General features: G+C 39.3%; 1 protein-coding gene across 4 annotated transcripts; it reads right to left on the bottom strand.

The window, feature by feature from the left end:
- Window positions 1-2,629: 2,629 nt before the first annotated feature.
- LOC129769133 (armadillo repeat-containing protein 8-like) lies at window positions 2,630-22,021 on the bottom strand. 4 transcript variants are annotated; one of them, XM_055771208.1, is made up of 10 exons: window positions 21,857-22,021; window positions 20,870-21,290; window positions 20,346-20,815; window positions 20,070-20,285; window positions 19,932-20,003; window positions 19,644-19,871; window positions 12,401-12,583; window positions 12,195-12,338; window positions 11,977-12,134; window positions 2,630-3,814 (listed from the first exon to the last, which is right to left on the bottom strand). In XM_055771208.1, the coding sequence occupies exons 1-10, from the start codon at window positions 21,878-21,880 to the stop codon at window positions 3,784-3,786; spliced, it is 1,947 nt and encodes a 648-aa protein (XP_055627183.1). In that variant the 5' UTR covers window positions 21,881-22,021; the 3' UTR covers window positions 2,630-3,783. The 4 variants fall into 4 exon arrangements, with proteins under 4 accessions (XP_055627183.1, XP_055627181.1, XP_055627185.1 ...); XM_055771206.1 differs by having other exon boundaries at window positions 2,630-3,797; window positions 21,857-22,020; XM_055771209.1 differs by lacking the exon at window positions 2,630-3,814 and adding an exon at window positions 9,562-11,723.
- Window positions 22,022-23,452: the final 1,431 nt, after the last annotated feature.

Genomic DNA, 23,452 nt, shown 5'->3' with positions numbered 1-23,452 from the left:
ACGTCAGAAACATACTTTCCATCAACCAACCTGACTGGATGCGGTAAGGGAGGCGAATGACATATGTATGCATATATATATATATAGCGAAACGGCTCCGGTCATGCCTCAAGGAATTTTCTAAAATAATATTTTGCCGATGCCTTTGCGCGAACTACACGGGCGAGTAGCACCATAATAGCAAATCAAATGTCGAAGTTCGTGATATGGGTGCGTTCATCGCTATTCGGTTCGGCGTCGGTTTAACCCTTTCATTACGGCAGTGTGCTCCACCGAAGTGCTACCCCTGTACGGAGCACTGCGCCGAAAAATATGCACATCGCGCTGGTGTGATCGAAGAGCAGTATGAATTTCATGTCGTCTAAAGACGACGCTCGTACACACAGCTCGTCGCGCGGATGTCGTCTATAGACGACGCTCGTAACGGAAGGGTTAACCATCAATAACTACGCTTGGCAACATTGACATCTGGCAATATTCATATAAGTGTTTTCCCCCGCATGTTAAAAGTGGTTTTTCATGTACATAAAAGCAGAGCGTAGTATGTCAACTGCTTCCCGGTTAGAAAATAAATGATCGTTAGAAAATAAATGAACGACCCGTCCAATTTCAAACGCTTATTGCTCATTCATTTCATGATGGATTGATGAGATGTTTGCATCATACGTTGTCGGCACTCCATAATAATTTTTCACATTGAATAAAATAATATATATCATGTAACTAACAATCGAACAATGAAAAAATCTCAACCACTATCCAAACAGAAGATACCTAGGCCTGATTGATCGAAATTGACGTCATTTCTTTTTCGCGCCCGATTCGTTCGTTCACCGGCAAGCTGCATGACAATCGAGTAGGAGGCGCCTACTTCACACATACCAAATGATATAAAAGGATGGAGCGTTCGTGGATTTTATTCATTTTTACAACGGACGTGGAACGGACAACAGTGCAGAGCAGCAGCAGTGGACGCGGCTAATATATAGACGAGCATCGAAGCTGTGTGGTCAATAGGCTAGCTGTGCCTCACATCAAGCTTCTATGGCAGTATAAGCAGCGGCAAACTACTACTATTCTACTAGTGGCAGCAGCAAGCATCGCGAGCGGAGCATTTCGGGCACGCTCTCTCCATCAGAAGTGCGAGCACATGCTTCTTGGAATCGTGAAAGTGCAGCAGTGCACTTCAAGACGAGCATCGAATCTGAGCGGCCAACAATTGAGCTGTGTCTCATATCGAACTTAAGTGGCAGTAGCAGCAGCAGCGGCGGTAAACATAGGGGCCTAACATCAACAATCGAGCTGTGTCCCGCATCGGTCCAGTACTGATGGCAACAGCAAACATCATGAGCAGAAAGTTTCAGGCATGTTCTCTCTTTCTGCTGATGCTGCTGCTCAGTCAGATTTCTCATTTTGTTCGACGCTCAGATCGGTAAACATATATGTTTTTAGTGTTTTAAGTGTGGTCACATCAGATCAACATCAACCAACATGACTTCATGCGGCAAGGAAGGCAAAGGAGGATCGAAGCGTATCGCAAGGTTCTACATGACAATATCCAGTGTATCAAACTCGCTATTCGCCGTTTAGCTCGACGTGATGGTGTCAACGAAAACCACCAAAATAAAAACAGAAATAAGCAGCAGCGGCTCCGAAAAAGCTACCGCTGCCAAAAAAAACAACAGAAGTGAATTGTTGTTTTTGTTGCTCCATAAAGTTTTACGCGAGTAAATATGTCGGAATATATGTTCACGCAATATGAGCGCCAATCTCGTAAACGTGCCTCGGAGCTGAAACAACTTTCTATCACTGATACCGAAAGCTCGATTGTAACACTGGTGAAATGAACAAAAAATACCCAACAACCAAACCAAACGGCCCTTTTCAGGGCCATCAGATCATTATCAAAGAGTTTAACAATATATTTTTTCAAACATCCAAAATCAGCACGCGACAGATAGCCTAACGTAATCCTACGTCAACTATGCGGTCGTGTCTCGGACACAACCTTCTGTGACTTTTTGCTTCTTCCAGCAGTTTCTCTGTCAACATGAATCAACAGTCATTCGGGCGTTTTCGTTGCTCTCTCCTCTACGACGCTCCGCGCTCATTTCATTCTTCATCGTCAAATCGACTTCGCGGTATATTGGAGTGAATTCGTTTCTCTCTCATGTGTCATGTATGCATGTATCAATGTTTGAGTTCACGGTGGGTAAACAATGGAGCCTTCCATTGATGGTGTAACTACTTTTTTGCATCAGAAATCAAGTTTTCGTTTTTCTTTATATGGACGGTAAAATAAGATTGTGTACGCAGGCAACGAGGTACATGTGAGGGTGGAGTAGTAGTGGTGGATTGAAGTCAGGTTGAATGAAGAGGCAGATTTCTATTCAAATATTTATATTACACGCTAAGCGTTAAGAGCGAGGATGACCGATGAACTAGTCATGTTGACGGCGAATGCCGAAGTAGTCCTACTCGAAGCGAAGTGACCGAGAGGAGAGTCGTTTTTCATGTTGCGTCTTCAAAAATGTTGGACCCTGTTAGTAAAGGACTGTGGGATATGCTTGTTGAATGTTATTGTATGTCATCGGAAAAGATGCAACTTCTGTTAGAATAATTTGTTCACTGGTTCTATATATTTCATATTTTAGAGTTGTTTTGATCGTCCGTTCATTTTTCATTTCAGATCCTTGTGAAATGGATGTAACAAATTCTTAAACAACTTCATTTACTGCTTCCAAAGCAATTGATTGAAGGAATATTAATGTATTTCAGCCTAACAAAAAAAACTTATTCGGTGCATATATAGATTGCAGTAAGATGTACCCATTATTCACAGTAACGTTTCCACGTGTTTCATAAACACTTTCAGTACGTAACTTCGCCTAAAGTTACAAAGTAGCGCATTTCTCCTCCACATAGGACAGTTGTTTAAGTTGTTTCAAACATTTCTTTTTTTTTGGCATCATGTGTTGCTGAAAACAACAATCCCGTTTTTGTTCCTAATAAATGCGTCCTGACGCCATGTCTCCGGTATTTTATTTCCAGTACGCTGGAAGAGCCTGATTGAGACGTTTTTTTGTTCCTAATACGCATACGCATCTCTATTTGCATTCTCTTCAAATTCTGACAGCTTTATTGTTGTAAACTATATACAATTACGATCTTTGCTTACGCATAAACGTCCATATTCATATCATCTTTCCGACTCATATCGATGATACGATCACATGGTGTTGGAACTCAAATATAAAGTTGTTTGCGGTGGAAATTTTGGAAGATTCGAAAACAATTTTGTTAAACATATATTTATGATCTCATACAACGTTTTACGGATCAGTCTAGTCGCTTACATTTTCCGATAACTCTAAATAAATTAATAAAATTAGAATAAACTTAACAAATTTTTTATCCAGTCATCATTGGTCTTGCAAAAATACACAAACTTTTTTGCTTCTACTTTTCTAACAAATCACATATAGATCTCGCTCAATCCGAAGACTTGTCTCGTACCGACATTCTTGTCCCTATAGCTGATCAAATGAAAAAAGTTTCCTGCCTTCGAACAATGAAATACTTTTAGCTATTCCGGATAGTTAGTAATGGTTGTTATACTGAGCGAATCCAGCAGATAAGAGTGTTTTGCAGAAGAGAATACTTTAACCATTCACATACACACAGTAGTCGCAACAAAACGTCAACAGTTGATCCATGATACAGATGATAGTAGTGTCACGCTTGGAGAGGCTCAATGGTCCTCCGAAAAGTCGAACCTTAAAATTACCTGCCGTATGCTGTGTAGTGTAGCAATCCATTGAAAAGAAAAGAAAGAAACATGTTAAAATAATTTATTTCTTTCAAACTTTGCTGCATTATATGATCTGTTGAAATTCCATATCATGATAATTGCTCTGGTGATCTCGATTGGAATCTTCGATGGCCACAACTAGCTGCAGTAAATTATCACGCTTAGCAGTAATATAGGATATCTTCCCTGGACGATGATTCTTTTCAAATTCAACAATTGTGATGGTTATCTATCTCTTTTGAATAAACCATTTCAACGATTGAATGGAAGTTTGTGTCAACTTTACAACCCGTAGATGCTTCATCGATTAAAGATTACACTGTAGAGAATACGATTCATGGAATTGTTATCGGTAATCTTACCAAGTTATGTATCTCGAAACCACATGGGCTGAAAAGTCCCGGGATTTTCAATGAAATCAATCGTATTTTGGGCAAAGCTGTATTTATTCCTCAACATAGTATCCTTCGAGAGCAATACACTTGGTTTAAGCGAGTTTCGACTACGTCAAACCGGCTGTTGAACCATCAACGCGCCGCTGTTTTTGGTCGACGATCAACAAACGCGGCACTCATCGCGCGGATAGCCTTTTCATGTCCAAAATGTCGTGCAAAATGTATCCCACTCGTTCTTTTGAAATGCCTACGGCCTCAGCTAACTTTACTTTACGATCCTCCAAAACGAGTCGATGCACTTGTTTTACGATTTCTGGATTTCTGGAGCTTCGTTTGGCCTTCCAGAGCGAGGTGCATATGCGGTGCTTGTACGGCCCATTTTAAATTCACTAAACCACCGATAAACTGTTGTTCTCGAAGGAGCAGAAGTGGAACTTTTCGTCAACCATTGCATTGATTGTTCAGGAGTTTTTCCATCAGAAACCAATATTTGATCAAAATACGATACTTCCCTTTTTCCATTGCCCATATTAATTTGTATAACATTCCATATACAAATGCTCAGGTAATGACACTTTAACAACTGTAGTTTGGGAACAAATAAACGAAATGTCATGAAACTTAACACATTAGATAGTGACAGATGAACATCTAAAAAAAAATTCTTGTTCATTGTACATTGGAACTCTTTATTTAACTGCCAAGGTACCCTAGCTTTATTTTTCATCGGAACGGAATAAGCTTATTCTTAGCTGCCATGACAAAATCATAATCCGTGATCCTGATCTTCTGCTTCATCTATACCTGTTCCTCAGGAACGCCGATGTCAACGTTTAATGATGTTTCCTTCGTTGTGTCCCCGTTTTATATCCCTCCTATCCGATCGATAAACTTTTACTTAGTCGCGGCAATACATACACACACTCTTTACAGATACACGGGCCAAAGGTTGTGCAGTCCACTGATCATTCAACAAGAGCCAAAGGTTGTACCGCTCATGACAACTCTACATGAACTGCTGATTGCGCCGGTTAGTGACCATTCTATCCTGGATTCCTCGAGTCGAGAAAGACGCACCACGCTAGATATGAGGTACAGACTAGGGGGGCGTTGCTGATTAAGGGTCAGCTGCATCCCAATAGGAAGTATCCCGTGTCGGGCACACGTACAGAGCATTGGAGACAGCAACATCCGAATTACGAAAACACTTGTAATACTAACCTCGAGCCAACCGCGAGTAATCGGTTACATATTACTAACATAGATAATAAGAAAAATTGTCAAAGTATTGAACTCCCGGCCCCGTGAGGCTAACGCCATATGAGCCTTGATAAAAATATATATTTTGGGAAAAAAAAAATCATAATCCGGTAGATTAACGCGATGTTCGAGATGCATTAATCGGTGTCTGCTTACTGGCTGTTAAGCCCGTTACGTGCTTTATCGTCTTGGCTCAGGAAACACACCTAATTCGATCCCAGAATCGAAGCTGGCTGCTCGAGTAACATGTTTGCATACAATTCGTGCATTAGTCTTCATGGTAGAGATGGGCAAACCCTTCGCGAACTGTACGAAAAACTATCAGGGAGTTGCAAAAGTTTTTACCCATCTGTGCGTTGGCGGTTCCGTACGAACGAGAGCATGATGGGTGCATCCAATATGGTCACGTTGGAAGCAAGGTGGAGCACAGACTTGCAGCCTGCGTAAGAGGAGCATACTTTAACGTACATGATACGGTTACCGAGTGGCTTGCGTAAGAGAGATACGAATGCACGCATAAAGGCATAAATAAAGGCTCATCGAATGGTGGAACGCAAGGCGGAGCACATTCTCGTAAGCCTGCATGATGGTCTCGTGCATCGATTGGTCACCGAGTGGCCTGCGTATGATAGCAATACCGATAGCGCATGATGAGGCATGGCTTCTGTATGAAATGCTTTAGGGTAGTGATGAATATGTATTCAGCATGAAACACTTAGGAAGCGATTGGCCTTTGAAAGTAAAAACTGAAACAACCTGACGATACTGTTCTTTTATCTCCTTCCAACGCATTATCTGTCTTTTGACGTAGAACTACGTCTTTCAGGAAGGGTACCAAATCAGAAAACAGGTCACGTTTTTGTGAAATAAAGTTAACGTTAATAACTATTTTCACAGCGAACAAATTCTGATACTTTGCACACCAATGGAATCGGAAATTCTCTAAGATTCGTTTAATATACTATACAGTACAATCCATAAATTCCTAAACAGTTTAAATTAATGTAAACTGGAAGCATTCTCATTTTGCCGTACATTTGTTCTGCCGATTTGTGTGCATTCCCGAACAGAGCTGTCAATAACGAGCAACTGATACATTCGTGAATCATCCGCGATTTGAAGCCACACCACTTCTCGTTTGGTGGTCATCGAAGCAACATGGCTGTCGCAGAGCGGCGAGTGGGAGAGGATTGTTTTCTTGTCGGGTGAATGAGTAATATGGAATAAAGTTTCTTTCCACAAAGGCCTTTCCCAAGGCTAGAACTCAAGGCGGAAACCAAAAATAGAATAGAATGAAAACACAGATGCGAGTGAGCTAGCATAACACAACGAGCGGATATCATTCATGCCTAATGCTGATTTCACACACATACACACAGCTCGATACAAGGAGAGGAAGCCCTTCGTATTGAGGTGTGCTACGACAAAGAAGAGCAGCATACGAGAATATTTTGTGCTAGTGCGGATTTGGAATATAGATATACACTGCATTTATTTAGATGAAGGTATATTTCATGAAAGTATGCTTGCAAATTCCAGCAGGGTAACCTTACTGTTGCATGTTATGGGTTTCGATCACATCTCAAGCGGAATATATGAGCAAAAGGGTTCATAGTTTGTGATCGATATCTGAGTGGGAAGGAGAAAGTCTGATGTGAGTTGAACCAAATAAACGAGAAATGCTGATAGCTTTCGACTCTACTCGACTCTTCAGAGTCTACTGAAGTGATGAAAAACTAAATAGCTAAAATAATATTACAAAAATTTCGATGCATTCTAAAATAATATTCGAAGTGATAAACAAATGGATCGAATAATATAATTCCGTAGTTCTACGTCGAAACTGCAGTCGTGCCCTAGATACAACCAATTACAATTTTTTTCATTTTTTTTCTTTCTTAACATATTTCAATATCTTATTCTATGAATATAAAATTCATTGTGATTGCTTGAAATTGACAACTTTCTTCTATGCGTATTAGCTACGAGATCCAAATAACTGTATAATGTTTATAATCGAATTCAAAAAAAATTAATCATGTAATTAATACAAAAGCGAAACTATATATCTTTCCCATAACTTTGAAAAAAAAATAAAGAACTCTCTCTCGTCTTTGCTCTACCCACGCAATATACGAGTTTTTGTTAATATACGAGATACAAGTTAATGTATGATCATTTTAATAACGCTTATCAGGATTAAATATAAAAATCTTCTTCACTCACTATCGATGATTCCATCTTGATGGATGTTTCATTTTCAATTTCTTAAAATGTTCAAATTTTAGAATACAAAACAAACTTTCAGAAATTTTATAATCACCTTCTGAAAATATGTCATCGAATCCATAAACTAGTGATTCAACTAAACTGCTGTGATTCCTTAAGCTTTTGCCCACACATGATAAAGATTAGTATCTACTACAGCCCCTCGCCATTCTCCACTCCGACGACTTTCGGAAATGCTCAACTGAACCGATGGTAAGAACGATTCGATGCGCTTCACAAACGATTCGTTGTTGCACTCATCATTAACATCCGCTGTTTCATTCATTTCCATTGCTGGCAACACAGCTTGTGATGAAGATGCTTCACTGGATTTCGCAATAAGACCTGAGTAATTAACAGCATCAGGATCTAACGGATATAATCCACATCGCCGGAAACCGTTGATCAATGTCGATTGTAGATTCGCCATTCTATCCACAGCTTGTTTTGAAAGAAGTGCAATTTCTTTCCTCGGAGTTAATTCACCGTTATTGTCACTCCTCCATTCTACCAAAACTTGATTCCCAAAGGTTTTTGAGTGGTCGGAAAAAGGTGCAGTCCAGCGGCAGAGTGATTTGAGTAGAATTTAGTGGAAGACAAACCAGGATTATGTTTTTTCCCTGCATAGCTGCATAGTTTTATATGAGACATGTGACTTATGTTCATCTACACCCAAACTAGCATTGGCAGAAAACATTTCATCTTTGGCAGAAATGATGCCATTTAGTGTGCTGGAGAGTCAAATGCGCAAATAATGAGCTGTTTTAAAAGCTTAAAAATGGTTTGTATGTATGCGTACGGACATCTCTTTCTGTTTTCTTTTCTCGTTTCATTTGAAATTGTGCCAAAAAAAATCCATACGACGTCAATGGGGATCGAACCAAGGACGGCTGATATGCAAAGATATTTTACACAACCACGCTATCCACATGGCTAATGATGCTCCAGCAGTTGTTCAGCAAATACGTGATAATATTGCACCTGATTATAAAATGAAGTTGGGAAGTGTTTTCTAAGAGTAAAAAAGGAGCGCATAAAGGAGAACAATATCTATCTCGGTCTGGGCCGTGTATGTGGCAAAATATGCGGAAAGCTTATTTGTCTTTTGTTTCGCTCGCTCGTATTAATCTTATATTTCTACACCATGTATATTATACAAATGCTTACCAGTATTTGTGAGTCAAGACATTTTCTATTATTTTATGTCTCATTCAATGTCAAAAATCGGGATGACAAAACATGAGCTAAAAATCAATTTTGGGTGTAGAAAGAGTATAATAGGAAACGGTATTTTCTGGGCAAGTCAAGGATAGCATCATCGTTGGCGCTAACTGCCCGACTGGGTTTCCACAAAACAACGGAGTGTAAGATTCTCGATCGGAGTTACCTACCTTTGCGTGGACGTATTTTTGGCTGTATTTTTTTCAAGAACTACCGTTGTGTTTTTAGTAAAAAATACTGGATTGCTTGAAATAATTGTTCTTTTTTCAATATAGAGCAATTCCAAATGAAATCGACAAATGACGAAATATGAGTATTTTTATTCGAATGAAAGTTTGTATCCCGTTTGGGTTGGAGGAAATATTAGTTTTCCACAGCATTTTGGAATTTTTTGACTCAAGTGTAACTTTTGAAAGGGCGTATCGATTTTAGTAAGAGAAATCTTTGATAATTTATATCTCAAAAACTATGAGTCCTACCAAAACAGTGTTTAAGAAAGAGTTATAGAGTATTGATGTCCAAACGGTGAAAAAACTATACACTGAGAAAAAAATAGTACTTTCTTAATTTACAAAAAAAAAACTTTGATTTGCAATATCAAAAATACATATTTTTCATTTATTTTTTTTAAATTTTCAACAATTGAAACACAAATATCTGCATTACTCGAAAACAAATCAAGCAAATGGAACCAAATTTGGCATGTGAAGGTTTTAGCAGGCAAGAAACGTTTCTATGGTGAATAGACACTACTCCCCCTCTCTAGGGAGGGATGGCTATCATAAAAACACAAATTTCTGCCTTACTCGTGATTCTCGCAAACATCACGAGCAAACGAAACCAAATTTGACATGTGGAGGTTTTAGGGAGCGTTAAATGTTTCTATGGTATTTCAATACACCTACCTGGGTGCGAGAAATGTTTCTATGGTGGTATGACACCCCTCCCTCCTCTGGAATAGAGCGGGGTTCCATAAAAATATTACACATATTTCAACCAAACATATTACAAGCAAACAAGGCAACTAAAAACTTACAGAAAACTCTGAAGGAAAATGGGAAAATTCGGGAAATTCAATTCTCATATGTTTTACAATTACATAGTGACAAGCGTTGTTAGTCCATTTGATGTTTGCGCTAACGAAATTGATCTTTGTTCGAAAGTGGAAATGGATTTTAATGTGATAAAACGCACTCCCATTTCTTCTTCTATCTTTTTAAATAAAACCGGATCGCCGAATGTGTTGATAAGAGCAAAACTCCAGGAAGGAATTGTTCGATTTAGGGTTGTCTTTATTCTATTCTATTTTCTGTATCAAACATTTATTCCATGTAACGGAGAAACATGTTATTTGCAAGTGGCTGAAAAATCTTGAACGAGAGTTGTGTCTGAAAACAATCTGATATTATAATGACGAGATTTGGTAGAAGTACTAGGAGCATACTAGAAAAATACATGTAGAAATTTGAAAAAAAAATTGAAAAGACAATAAATTAGAAAAGTTTTTTCAAATATCTCGAGAATAGCTACATTTAGAAGGAGATGGATAAAGAGCTTTTTTATTTTAAATCACATCAGGATAATTTGTGGCTAGAAATGATTGTTAACATACAAAAATTCGAAGTTTCGAAAATTCTTAAAAATTCGATGTTCCACAAAGTTCGTCAAAAATAGTTCTACCATCTTGTACCCATTTTTTAAATTTTCTGCATGACTTCTATTTTATGTGAAAAATTAAAAAAAATGTATTTTAGATATTGCAAATTAAAGTTTTATTTGTAAATTAAAAAAGTACTCATTTTTTCTCAGTGTATATTTTTTCACGTTTGGAAATCAATACTCTATAACTCTTTCTAAGACACTATTTCGGTAGGACTCATAGTTTTTGAGATATAAATTATCAAAGATTTCTCTTACGAAAATCGATACGCCCTTTTCAAAAGTTACACTGGAGTCAAAAAATTCCCAAATGCTGTGGAAAACTCATATTTCCTCCGACCCAAACGGAATACAAACTTTCATTCGAATCAAAAATACAAGTTTTTAAAATCTGCATTTTTAGTTCATTTGGAATTGCACTATATCACTGAAAAAATTCTCATTATTTATTGAACACCCGTTATTTGGTTGCCAATTTTTCCAATAGCTATAGTTTTGCAAGTATATACAACAATATCTTATCAGAAGAAATAATGTAGCTAATGTGAAATACAGTATTTCATGTCAAGTGAGCGGAATTATGCACTGGCTGGTATAAGGGAGCTTCACGGTACCTTCTAATTAAATAAAGCAGTCAATAGAACATTTGGCTAAATGTTATTTTCGGGTATATGTTGCATTCGTGTAAATGCTGCATCCGGGCAAATGCTGCATTCAGGTAAATGTTCATTCGGGTAGATGTTCCATTCGGGTGAATGTCATTCGGGTAGTTGTCGTTCTGGTAACTGTCATTCAGGTAAATGTGACACAATCGTTTGTTTACGCTCAGATAGGCTACGGAATCGATACACAATACACCGCCACAATAGATCAAAAAACTGGTCGTAGTGGAAAATGTACCCAACAGGAAAAAAAGGCTACGGAATTATCATCGAATGTACAAATGACTGCATATTCTTACCTTCATTACATTCTTTACTTTCTCCCACCCTACAAAACATTTTCTGCGATTCAGCAAGGTGTCTTCAAGAGCTGGAATCCGCTTACACCAAACGCTCTTGGACTCTTCCTCTCAAGATTATCACATTGGAGAGCAATGTCTCTATTTGCTGGGTATTGATAAATGATGATGCATTAGCAATTACTTGCTTGTAGAAATAGAATTTAAGGTTTGATTCAATGTCTATTTGTTTTGGATTAATTATTACACTGTCACTTGACTTAATGCATTACGGTAATACTATTTGCGCGAAGAGCAGCCTAATCTTTGTACATACGTCGAAATTCCTTTACAATTGCTACGCAGCGGAAAATTTGCGGCACCATAGAGCAATCATCCTAAACATTGGGCATTATACTTACTCTTCATAAAACTGTGAATCCCGGGGTGTCATGTGCAATAGTTGTTCTAGATGTGCTAGGATTCCCGATTCTCTGAGCATTTTCTGTCGTCCACTTTTTTCCATTAGGTTTCGAACTACAAACAGTGCGCCCATCTGAAGCTTCTGGTCGGACGCGATCTACGAAAAACCTTAAATAATGAGAGCGATCTTAGTCATCTTTTCAATCAAGGAACTCACCAAAAATTCTCTTATTTTCCTTATGATATTTTCGTTCTCCAGAACGTAGTCCTTGTCTCGTGCTCCAGCCGTAATGTTACTTATAATTATTAAAGCTTGCTCCTTAACTTCGGGCGGATGAGGACCATCCAGCACTAGGTTTACCTGTGCAAAAATGATGTTTGATAAGAATATGTTGCGTTTTAGGAGTTAATGTGGTGACTTACCGCTCTCAGCACTTCCGAAGAATGTTCCGACATGATGATCTCGATGTGGAGAGTATTGCTCAATAGGTTTCTCAATAGTCCTAATGTTTTCATAATGACTCGCTCATCCGAATCGCCTAGCAGCTGGAATATTCGATCCGTGCCAAGCGTGTTGATAATTTTAGATTTCACGTGTTGTTCGGCCTATGGATTGAAAAGTTTACTCAAAACTATTATTTTCAATTACTTTTTTTTTGAAAAGTAGTTTTATTTGTCTGTCATAATTGTATACATTTTGTAAGTTCTAACAATTGCGCACTAGCAATCCAACCCGACCAAACTATCGGCCGAAAAAAAGTCTGCAGTGTGCGGGGGCTCTAAAACGAAAAGAACATGCAGGAAAAAAGAGAGATTTCGTATGCTTATATCTCGAACATTTCATAATATGTCGGAAGATTGTTGGCATCAATTCATAGGAAATATATCACGTTTGTTTCTTTGTTTTTAAGAGGCTTTAAACTTTGCAGTTCATTCGCCTCCATGGAAATATATCTGCACATATTTCACAATTAACAAAATGTTATTTTTTCTGAGATAAGCAATTGAATAACAGTAAAATCTCAAGCGCTATCTAAACTTCCTAACTGCCACATTTTGATTGGCCCGATTTACGGTTTCCCCAACACAGACTCCAAAATCAATTTGTTCACGATTTGTTAGATAAGACAGCGTTTGCCATTTTCCATTGCATACAAAATACTCTTATTTGCGTTCGAAAGCACCAAGCGCTTGTGAGTCCTCTTTAAGCATCGTCCATGCTTCGTGCCAATAGAGAACAACCGGTCGAATTAGGGATTTTTACATGGTACACTTCGTACGGGGTCGAAGTTTGTTGGACCTCAAGGATTTGCGGAGCCCATAGTAGGCACGACTTCCATTGACTTCGAATTTCACGGCTGTTGTTGTCAGTTGTTATCAACGAGCCGAGGTTAACAAATTCCTCTACCACCTCGAGCTCGTCGCCGACGATCACAACACTATTGCCAAGAAGAACTCTGTTGCGATCAGTCCCTCCTGCTAGCATGTATTTAGTCTTAGACGTATTGATCCCAAGCCCAATCAGCCCTGCTTCGTATTTCAGTCGGGTATACAAGCCGGCTACCGTCGCACGTGTTCTTCCGATTATGTCCACGTCGTCGGCAGAGCAGATAAACTGACTAAACTTGTTTAAAATCGTGCCCCGTATGTTGAAGTCCACCCTCCGCATAATACCTTCCAGCGCCAGGTTGAAGAGCAGACAGGAGAGTCCATCGCATCGCATTTGTACCCAGCTCGTGTATGCTGCCGCAGCTCTGGTAGATGGTATACCCACCTTGGAACGATCGCACCATCGAACCTTTCCAGCACACCTCCTGCAGCACTACGATGTTGAAATTGCGGGCTCTCAATATTTCCGAAAAAATCGGGTACTCGCAAGGAAATTGAGGGACTTGCAGTTCCATGTTCCGAGTTTCCAATCTTTAGTCCGTGTTATTTGCATGGGTCTAGTCCGATTGTCCTGTCTCGAATTTCTTTGTGAATTTTTCTGTGCGCTTCATTTTTACGGATGGCTTGCAGGTCCTGCACCAACTCAATGTCTCGCCGGAGGATCGTCGTGCACATCTCTTTTCAGAGTCCCCTCTGGCACGAAGACAGTGATCAGCCGCCCCTGACATGGGGATCAGACGCTGTTTTGAGCCGCACCTCCATGGTGAACAGACGCTCGGATAGGCCCCCTTTCCTGTCAGCATACGACCAAGATCCCACCGGGGTTGGTTACCCGCTCTCTACAATCACGTTTGCAAATTGACGCTGTGTATATGGATTTCTCGACGCGTTCGACAAAATCAATCATGCTATCGCAGTGGCCAAACTTCAATGACTTGGATTTCAAGGCTCTTTTTTGAGCTGGTTACATTCGTACTTGACAGATCGCACGATGGCAGTAAAAATCGGTGACACTATATCATCTCCTTTCGAAGTGACATCTGGCGTTCCTCAAGGTAGTCAATCGCCTTAGTCCTTACATTTTCATACTTTTTCTCAACGATGTTAAGTCTTGCGTGAATTGTCAGAAAATCGCATATGCTGAGGATTTTAAGCTTTTTACATCCGTAAATTGCACTAACGACGCAGTATACTTATAAAATCAACTCGATCTTTTCTCTGAATGGTGCAATATCAACATAATGGTTTTGAATCCATCGAAATGCTCAGTCATATAATTCTCGCGGAAGCGTTCACCTGTTGTCTTTTCGTATAAACTACGCAATGAGCATTTAAATCGCGTTGAGATCATCAAGGATCTTGGCATCATCCTTGATTCAAAACTAACATTCAGAGAGCACATCTCGTATATCACCACTAAAGCATCCAGACTCCTGAGTTGCATATTCCGCATCACAAGACACTTCAAGGACATACACTGTATCAAGGCTCTCTACTGTGCACTGGTTCGCTCAATCATTGAGTATGCTTATGTTGTATGGTCGCCTTACTACCAGAATGGTATCCAGTGCATCGAGGCAATTCAGCATAAATTTGTTCGTTTCGCTCTACGTAATTTACCCAGGAACGATCTTCCAAATCTTCCTAGCTATGAAGATCCGTTTTTTGACGATGAAGATCCGACGTTGTAGGTTGATTGGGTTCGAATTACTGAGTTTACGAAGAGACGTCGCTAAGGCGACCTTCATATCTGACCTAATTCTCTCTAATATAGACTGTGCAGATCATCTCGAATCCATTAATTTCAATATAACATCACGAAATTTGCGCACTCGCACATTTCTTTGTCTACCCTCCTCACGACCCATTACGGGTATAATGAGCCCGTATCAAGTATGTGTCGCGTCTTCAACCGTTGCTTCACCACCTTCGATTTCAACCTAACTCGTTATAATTTAAAGAAGTCTTTTAATACCGCTCTTAGACAATAAGTATAAAATACTAGCTGACCCGGCAAACTTCGTCCCGCCCAACATTTGTTTTTTGTTATCAATACCTTCAAACATTCATGTTTTCTTACTATGAGCAAGTTCATGGGTCCAATCGCAGTACCGTTCATTGATTGATCTTCTAATCGACCCCGTTGAATTGAGCTTGAGCTTGGGTAGACTGTACAATTCGTAGTTGCTCTCCGTGATTGACCTGCCAAACCTACCAAATTGCACAAAGAACACACAGAATAACGCTTGGGACTAGCAAATCATTCTCGTTGTGAAATTTTCGGTGATTCAAGCTTTAAATGGTCAATAACGACGCCGGCCACGTCCTTACAGTCACCAGGGGAAGGGAAGAAATGTTAATATGACATTCGCAGCCCGAAGGCCAGAAGGGTCGCCTCTATAGCGTGGTTCCCTAGCGTTTATCGTGGGAGGGGGATAGTTGTTAGTGGGGAAAGGTAAGAATCAGGATTCACTGTGGTAAGTGATGTGATTATGTAAAAGCGAACTCACGGCCGCTCGAAACTCGAAAATCAAATACAGTGCGAATCGGCAGAAGATATCAACGGGCGACCTGAAAAAGTCTCTTCTGTTCGACGAAACAAAAACTCGAAAATCAAATACCGGAGTTTCGAAATCAGTAAACTGGAATACAAAAAAAGATGAATTTGAATATGTAATCAATGTATTTTCCCATACATGATAAGTAGCAACAAAACTAAATCACAAATGAGGAACCCGGATCGAAGGGTCCCCTCTATGGATTCCTTGCGACTATCATGGGAGGGATAGTTGTTAGTGGGAAGATGTAAGAATTAGGATTCACTGAGGAAAGTGATGTGTTTATGTAAACGCGAACTATCGACCACTCAAGGAAATTCCCGAAATATCATGTGTCACAATACGCGGCAAAGATTATGTTTAGGTTCTGAGAAGGGAGACTTGTAAAATCAATGAACTAATTGCGTGAAACCTGATAAGGTAACCGAGAGAACATCTTTAAAACAGATGGGACTGGTGATATATTCCGTTATTCCGTTATTGGTCGCACTTACTTTGTATCGAGCTGCAATCACGACGGGGAAGAGGTATTTTTGGGAGGGTAACCAAAAGTTATTAACCATGCACACTGTTTACCGAAATCCAAGTAGCTTACAAAATGTTTAACCTAATGCAATCAATAACTCGAAATTTTCAATTTTGCGACTTGGTTCGCCATGACTTAAAACCGACCATATACACATCTACTTTTAATTAGTACGATTAATACACATGAACAAAACAGTTTACAAGCACCTGAACCTTAAGAATCTGTAGTCTGGAACAAACACGCAAGGCGAACTATAAACTACTTTTACTAGTTTCGATGCTACGCGACCTAAAATGATACAATCATTAATGGTTTACGATACACCTTTAAGGTACATAAACTAAGAAATTACAAATACAGTGCAATTATCGACACAATTTATTTTCCCAAATTTCAAAAATATAAATTATTCTAGAATTCCTGCTTGCATTCTCTTTAATCGGTTCTAGCATTCGCTATATTTTATGGTGATGAAATAATTGTAGTAGAAATTTTATAGCTCAAAAGTTAACCTTTTTCAAACAGTATTTGCTTCGGAGCATGTATTCGGTCTGTATAACAAGGCCGAGATTTTTCAAGTTATTTGAAAATAATAACATAAGTACGTATAACATGTAAAAGTCTTTACCCAGAAAACCATAAATTATTCACCACGTCCCCGAACCCACACACACATACATATATACCACTTGCATGCAATTCATGAAAAAACCAGTCCAAACCGTCCCTATACTTATCCTCATGACGATTGAAGTTTACACGATGAAATCCTCCGTAATTGGCACCAATCCATTTTCTTTCACTTTCCATTTCGAAAAAAAGTACTTTTTCACAGTTTTTTGTCACTTCGAAATATAAACTCACCGAAACACATAAAAAAGTAACATATTCAGGAGCGATGAAATTTGCACCCTTCCATCAAGCAGTGCAACCAGACCTCCCCTCTTCTAATCGACCCCGTTGAATTTACCTTTTACTATAAAATTCCTAGTATTTCTTGCAAGTAACATGTTTCTTCGTTACATGGAATAAATGTTTTATACAGAAAATATGATAGGATATAGACAGCCCTAGATCGGACAATTCCTTCCTTGAGTCCTGCTCTTATCAACACATTCGGCGATACTTTTTTATTGGTATAGATAGAAGAAGGTATGGGAGTGCGTTTCATCACATTAAAATCCATTTCCAGTTACGAACAAAGATCAATTTCGCTAGCGCAAACATCAAATGGACTAACAGCACTTGTTACTATGTAATTGTAGAACATATGGGAATTTAATTTTCGGAATTTTCCCTTTTTCCTTCAGAGTTTTCCGAAAATTTTCAATTGTCATGTTTGGTTGGATTATTTTTGGTTGAAATACGTCTATTTTTTTATGGGGCCGTCTCTCCATTTCAGAAGAGATAGGGGTGTCATACCATCGTAGAAACTTTGTGTTTCATTTGGCAGCCCTAAGAGAGGGGGAGGAGTATCTAACCACCGTAAAAACATTTATTGTACCATAAAACCTCCACTTGCCGAATTTGGATTCATTTGCTTGATTAATTCTCGACTTATGCAGAAATTTGTGTTTCATTTGTATGGCAATCCAAGCTTCTGCTAAACCACAACTCTCCACCCATTTGTACATGTTATGGAGTACGACTATCAGTGCAACACATTCTAATCGACTGCAGAGTATTCGCCCAAACACGCAGTGTTTGCGGGATCAAAGGAACATTAGCTGATATCCTAGCGTACAATCCACAGAAAGAAGAATTAGTTATTGAATTCCTCAAAGACAGCAACTTGTATAACGAAATATGACCGAAAACAATGTTAAGCCACGTTATGTAATTATCTTTCAAAGCGACACGAATGCCATAGTTAGTGGTAAAGTGTCTTTAATAAATTAAAATTAAAACTATTCTAAACCTTTTTCTTTGATCATAAATCAGTTAACACATTTGGAGATATTATGCTTTAGTTGATTCAAATGCGTTTATACCAAAAGAGCATAACACGACTCACAAGTGGACTTGCCTGACTTGTTTGATTTACAAGCCACGTAAGTGCAGCCACTTCAACTATTTTATGTTTATTTTGTCAACGTTTTTATCACCCGTTTTCGTTGCCAGACTTGACGCATATCCAATCTCAGTGAATAAACAATCAAGCTCATTATCCGTATTCGATTGCATGCATAGCATAGCATTTTCAATAAGGGCATGTCATGTGTACTGATTAGAGATGTGCCATCCGCTCATGAGCTGTTCCGAAGAATCGACTCTTTGAAGTGAGTTGACGCGGAACAGCTCGCAAAAAAAATCAAACAGCTCTTCAGCTCACTTTGATGATGATGAAGGAGAGAAAAGAGCTGTAGAATTGAAGAGAGTGTGTGAGCTGTAGAATTGAAGAGAGTGTGTGAGCTGTAAGATTCAAATGAACTGACCGTCTCTCGCTCTTCGTGTTAAGACATCAGTTTAGTTTCATTTGTCCCTCGTCTTTTCAACTGTTATATTCGCGTTGACGGCATTGAGCTTTGTTTACCAGTTTAGGGGGCGCCAAAAATAATAATTGGCTCTCAGGCAGAATGAACACGTTTTTAAAATTCAAATTATTAATGAAAATTAACTTCTGTGTTCAAATGAGTATTCTATTTCAATGAAAAACACTTTGTTTGCAGGCGGTGCAAAAATCTCATAAGATTTTTTTTTTGAAGAAAACTTTCTATTGTAATGTAAAGCCTCAGTAAAAATGTCGGAAATGTTGTACTCGCCGAGTCTGTTGTAAATAATAGTCTGGAATACGTGTTTCAAGTAATTAATAATATGGTGTGAAAAATTTTATTTGAATTTTAACATTTTCAAACTGGCTTCGTGGCTATCGAGTTTGGGACCCAAATTGAAAGTCGGCACTGACAACTGAGCTGAAGAGCTGTTCATAAAGAACAGCTCATTTAGATGAGCTGATATGATCAGAGCTGTTCATCATGATGAGCTGATTTGCACACCTCTAGTACTGATGATCTCCTTGGAATAATGCTTGCTAGACATTGGTTGATCTGATTGGTTGAATCAAAAAGAAGAATTATCCACTCCACTTTTCTTTGTATTTCTAGAGTTAATCCTTTCGCTACGAGCGTCGTCTATAGATGACATCCGCGCGATGAGCAGTGTGCGGGTTTCACTTGAACGAAATACTCACCTGAAATGCCATATTCATCAACGCCCAACTGCCATTCAACCGAAGTGCGGCATCGCCGTGTTTCGTTAGTTCACTCAGCATTTCCACGGCACCGGATTCCAGCATAGGTTCCTTCGCGGGGGAGAATTCCAGCAGCAGGTTGCAAATTGTTGATGTTACAACGGTTAGTAACTCTAGCGAGGGTTCACCAACTAGAAGGTCCATCAATGGACGCCACACAGAATGATCCTAATGTGTACTTCATTGGGTTAGTTTAGTCTATACAATGATAAGCCTTGCAAGATTTACCTGAAAAGTTGTTCGCAGAAGTTGCACTGACCTGGACAGCGAATGGAGACATCGAACCGCACTAAGACGAACCTGCGGAATTCGGAATATTTATCAATTGGTTTAATGCTACATTTTTCCACATTGAACGTAACTTACCTCAGGACACGTATCTTTCAGACCATTCAGTACGCCTTCCATCAATCCATCCATTTCGATTATTCGCTTTCGGATATCCTCGTCGTTAGCTGCAAGAGAAGCGAAGCAACGAAACGCCCCCTGTCGGGAGAGTGGTGACTGACATCGGATCAAGCTTGCCAGCGAACAGACTAGGTGATTGCTGATAGCCGCCAGCCGTTGTAATTCGGAATCGATCTGAAATTTGAATTGGAGAATTAAAATTTGAAGCCCGAGCGATTGTTAACATTGAAGCACCTCCGCTAAATAAGCTAGCGTCTCAGCCGCTGTTGCGCGTGTCTCTTCGTCGAAGTTTTCCGAGCAAAGACGCGCCAGACTCGGGAGCGTTTTATATACAATCTTATAGTCGTCAGCTCGTATCGATCCGGATCGATGAAGGTAGGTCAGACATCGACTGGCGGATAGTTGTATTTGAACATCATTCGTTCGGGACAGCAATGCCGTCAAAATGTCCAGTATGAAGCGCTCCTCGTAGGAAGCCATGCACACGACGTCTGAAACGTATTTGTTGGTGAAACACATCGCAGCGAGACACTTCAGGGCAGGTACTTGTAGGACGGTAATCTGGCTGGTCATCAACCTTGTGATGAACGGAATCACATTAGCCTGACAAAGATTCTTCTGTTGCTGGGATGTGTGACACAGAGGGACAAATATGTTAGCCACATACGCCTGGCACTGGATTGAACTGTCAGGCGAGGCAAGCTCTGGAAGAAGATTAATTTTCAATTCACCCTGAGGTAATGCAAATTATTTCTTACGCATTAGCCGATGAAAATTCCCCAGATTAGCATGAAGAAGATCAATCGGGGCTATCGGATACTGTAGAATGCTTTTCAGTGCTCCCAAACAGGTCTCCATCAAACGTCGTTCAGTGGCATGATTCATCACTATCGCAAGCAGCACTTGGACTGTTTCATAGTAAATCAGCGAATGTACCTGCGATTCTGTCCCCTTAGCCAGTGACCCGATAACGATTGCCGCATCTAGCCTCAAGTTAGGGTCCTTCGCTTCGTCCCGCAGCAATGTTATTAGTCGAGGTACAATTCCCTGTGAAATGACCGAACCCTTCTTTTTGTTTGAGCCAATAACGGCGTTCTTCAGACAAACGATCGCTTCCTGACATTTATATGTGTCCTCTGAGTACAGTTCGTCGATGTAGGACCGTGAGTTTTCAACGTCCTGAAAAACAATGAGTAAAAATGAGCAACAATTTGTAAAAAAAAATTATGTTCTCAGGATTAAAATATGCATAAGTGAGCGAAAATTCCGCTCTCTGGGGCAACGTTTGTAACCCAGTATCTTCAGTTTAACAGAACAATCGAACACATAGAATCTAATTGATAAGAACCGGTTCTCCAACGACATGACAGCAAACAATATTGCTACTATCACAAAACTAGACAATTGACCTTCGTTGATCAAACCAAAACAGCCGGTCTCGGCGAAACCGGCTGTCTAAGCATAACTATCGCGCACAAAACAGCGGTATTTTTTATGTGGCGGCATTTCACCCATGCATACATGTTTACGTTTGACACATGGAAGCATCGCCAAGTATTTAAAAAGCCGCATACGATTCCACTGAGCGCACGGCACGGTGTTTGTTGGTATGTTTCCGTGCGAGAAAGTGGTGTGCGCGGATGAGATTTGCGATTTTTCTACCCTCATATCACGATAGGGAGGCCGCGCCAGCTCAGTTGAGGGAAAAGCCGAGTTCCCGCGCGAAGCATTTATCGGCTGCTTACCATAAAGCATGCAAAGGGTTCCATGGTTGCTGGGGAACGTTTTAACACGTTTTCAACTGGATTTTGTGCACTTTGTCAAAGTAAAAATGAAGAAATCTGACCGATTGCAGGAATCCAAAACACACGCAATTTATTTTTTTCACATTTCTTGAACTTGGCAGACGGCATTGTGACAGTTTCGGCCTGCAATACTAGAATGGACCGACGTATGAGAACAAAGTAATAGATTTTACAGTGGAGGATGTTAATCATTCCGTTTCACATCATTCCTCTTTTATGGAATATTGGGGATGGTCGAGTTGTTAGTTTCGGGTTTGTTTCCACAACTAATCTTTTAAATACTTAAATTAAAAAACGACACACATACTACAAAGCCTAAGAATCTCCGTATATATATTAATGTAGGATACGCAGAACGGAGGATTTTTCGTCGAAGATTTTTTTTCGACTTGCACTGTATTCGCTATATCACGGGAATGTATTCTAGTATATATCCAACGCGTATTATTTGGCAAAAAAATTTCGATTTAAGTACAATAATTTACATTTAGGGTGAAGCCAGAGTGAACTACCCAGCAAACATTAAGTCGTATGAATAGCTATAATTGTAGGCGATGTACATACAACCAAGACACATTTGTATGATATATGATGCAGATAACTAGCATATACACACAAAAGTGGAGGCGATATACATATATGCCATATTTTGTACGCATATAAAGCCGTATATAACGATATGCGATGCTTTTTGGACTGATATGCGATTTGATACGACAACGTTACCACTCAATCCATCGATGACATGGAAACTCGTGTTTTTGCATTTTATGCGATTTTAGATACAAATGATCGATATTTTGATTGATATTTTATGCGATTGTGATTTGATACAAAATTATATGTGACTTATCATGTGCAAAGTTATACGATTTAATGTTTGCTGGGTAGGAATGGGCAAAATGGTTCACTTTAATGAACCGTTCAGTGACCAACCGTTCACTTAAGTGAGTTCTTTTGAGCAGCTCACTCACTCTCTCGTACATTAGAGGAATATGCCAAAGCAAGTATAAAAAAGTGTGGGATGTTATGTAGGACTGTTCTGTTCATTCATAAAATGCTTTTTGTTAGCTGTTGGAAACACGGAGTGTTTACGAATCTTTCGAAAAACCTTAAAAGCAACACGCGTTGCTTCACGTTTGTATCGCTTTAAACTAAAATGCGATATCATTTATTATTTAATTCATTATATAATATAATAATATTTACATTTTTTCGTTCCTTTTCTAATAAATTTCATAAATTTCTCCGTAAATAAAGTACAATTCAATTTGGAAACAAATGCTGCTCACTCGACTATCTTGTTTGCTTATGACATTTGGTTTGTCTGTTGAAAAGCCGGCTGTTGATATGGTTGTATGATCTGCCCTACAGTTTTCACTAGAAACATCTTTTGCCCCGTATTGCTGGTGATTTGACCCAGCCATACAACTATCTTCAATCTCAAAAACCGCCAGCTTGGAGACTGGTCTTTGAAAAATACCGCTACTAGTTTGCACATCTGTTCTGCGAATGCGTTCATCCTCTCCAGGATAC

This window comes from Toxorhynchites rutilus, chromosome 2 (genome assembly GCF_029784135.1).
Source record: "Toxorhynchites rutilus septentrionalis strain SRP chromosome 2, ASM2978413v1, whole genome shotgun sequence".
Lineage (NCBI taxonomy): Eukaryota > Metazoa > Arthropoda > Insecta > Diptera > Culicidae > Toxorhynchites > Toxorhynchites rutilus.
The sequence above is the reverse complement of the archived record's forward strand: the minus strand, read 5'-3'. Positions and strand labels throughout refer to the sequence as shown.

What these genes read in the sequence shown, in the direction of transcription:
- LOC129769133 (XM_055771206.1), bottom strand. Translation starts at nt 21,880, where the DNA reads ATGGAACCCTTTGCATGCTTTATG. An exon ending in CGCTAGCTTATTTAGCGGAG is followed by an intron (nt 20,286 to 20,345) that starts GTGCTTCAATGT and finishes TTCAAATTTCAG; the next exon opens with ATCGATTCCGAATTACAACG. An exon ending in TTCTGCGAACAACTTTTCAG is followed by an intron (nt 19,872 to 19,931) that starts GTAAATCTTGCA and finishes AGTACACATTAG; the next exon opens with GATCATTCTGTGTGGCGTCC.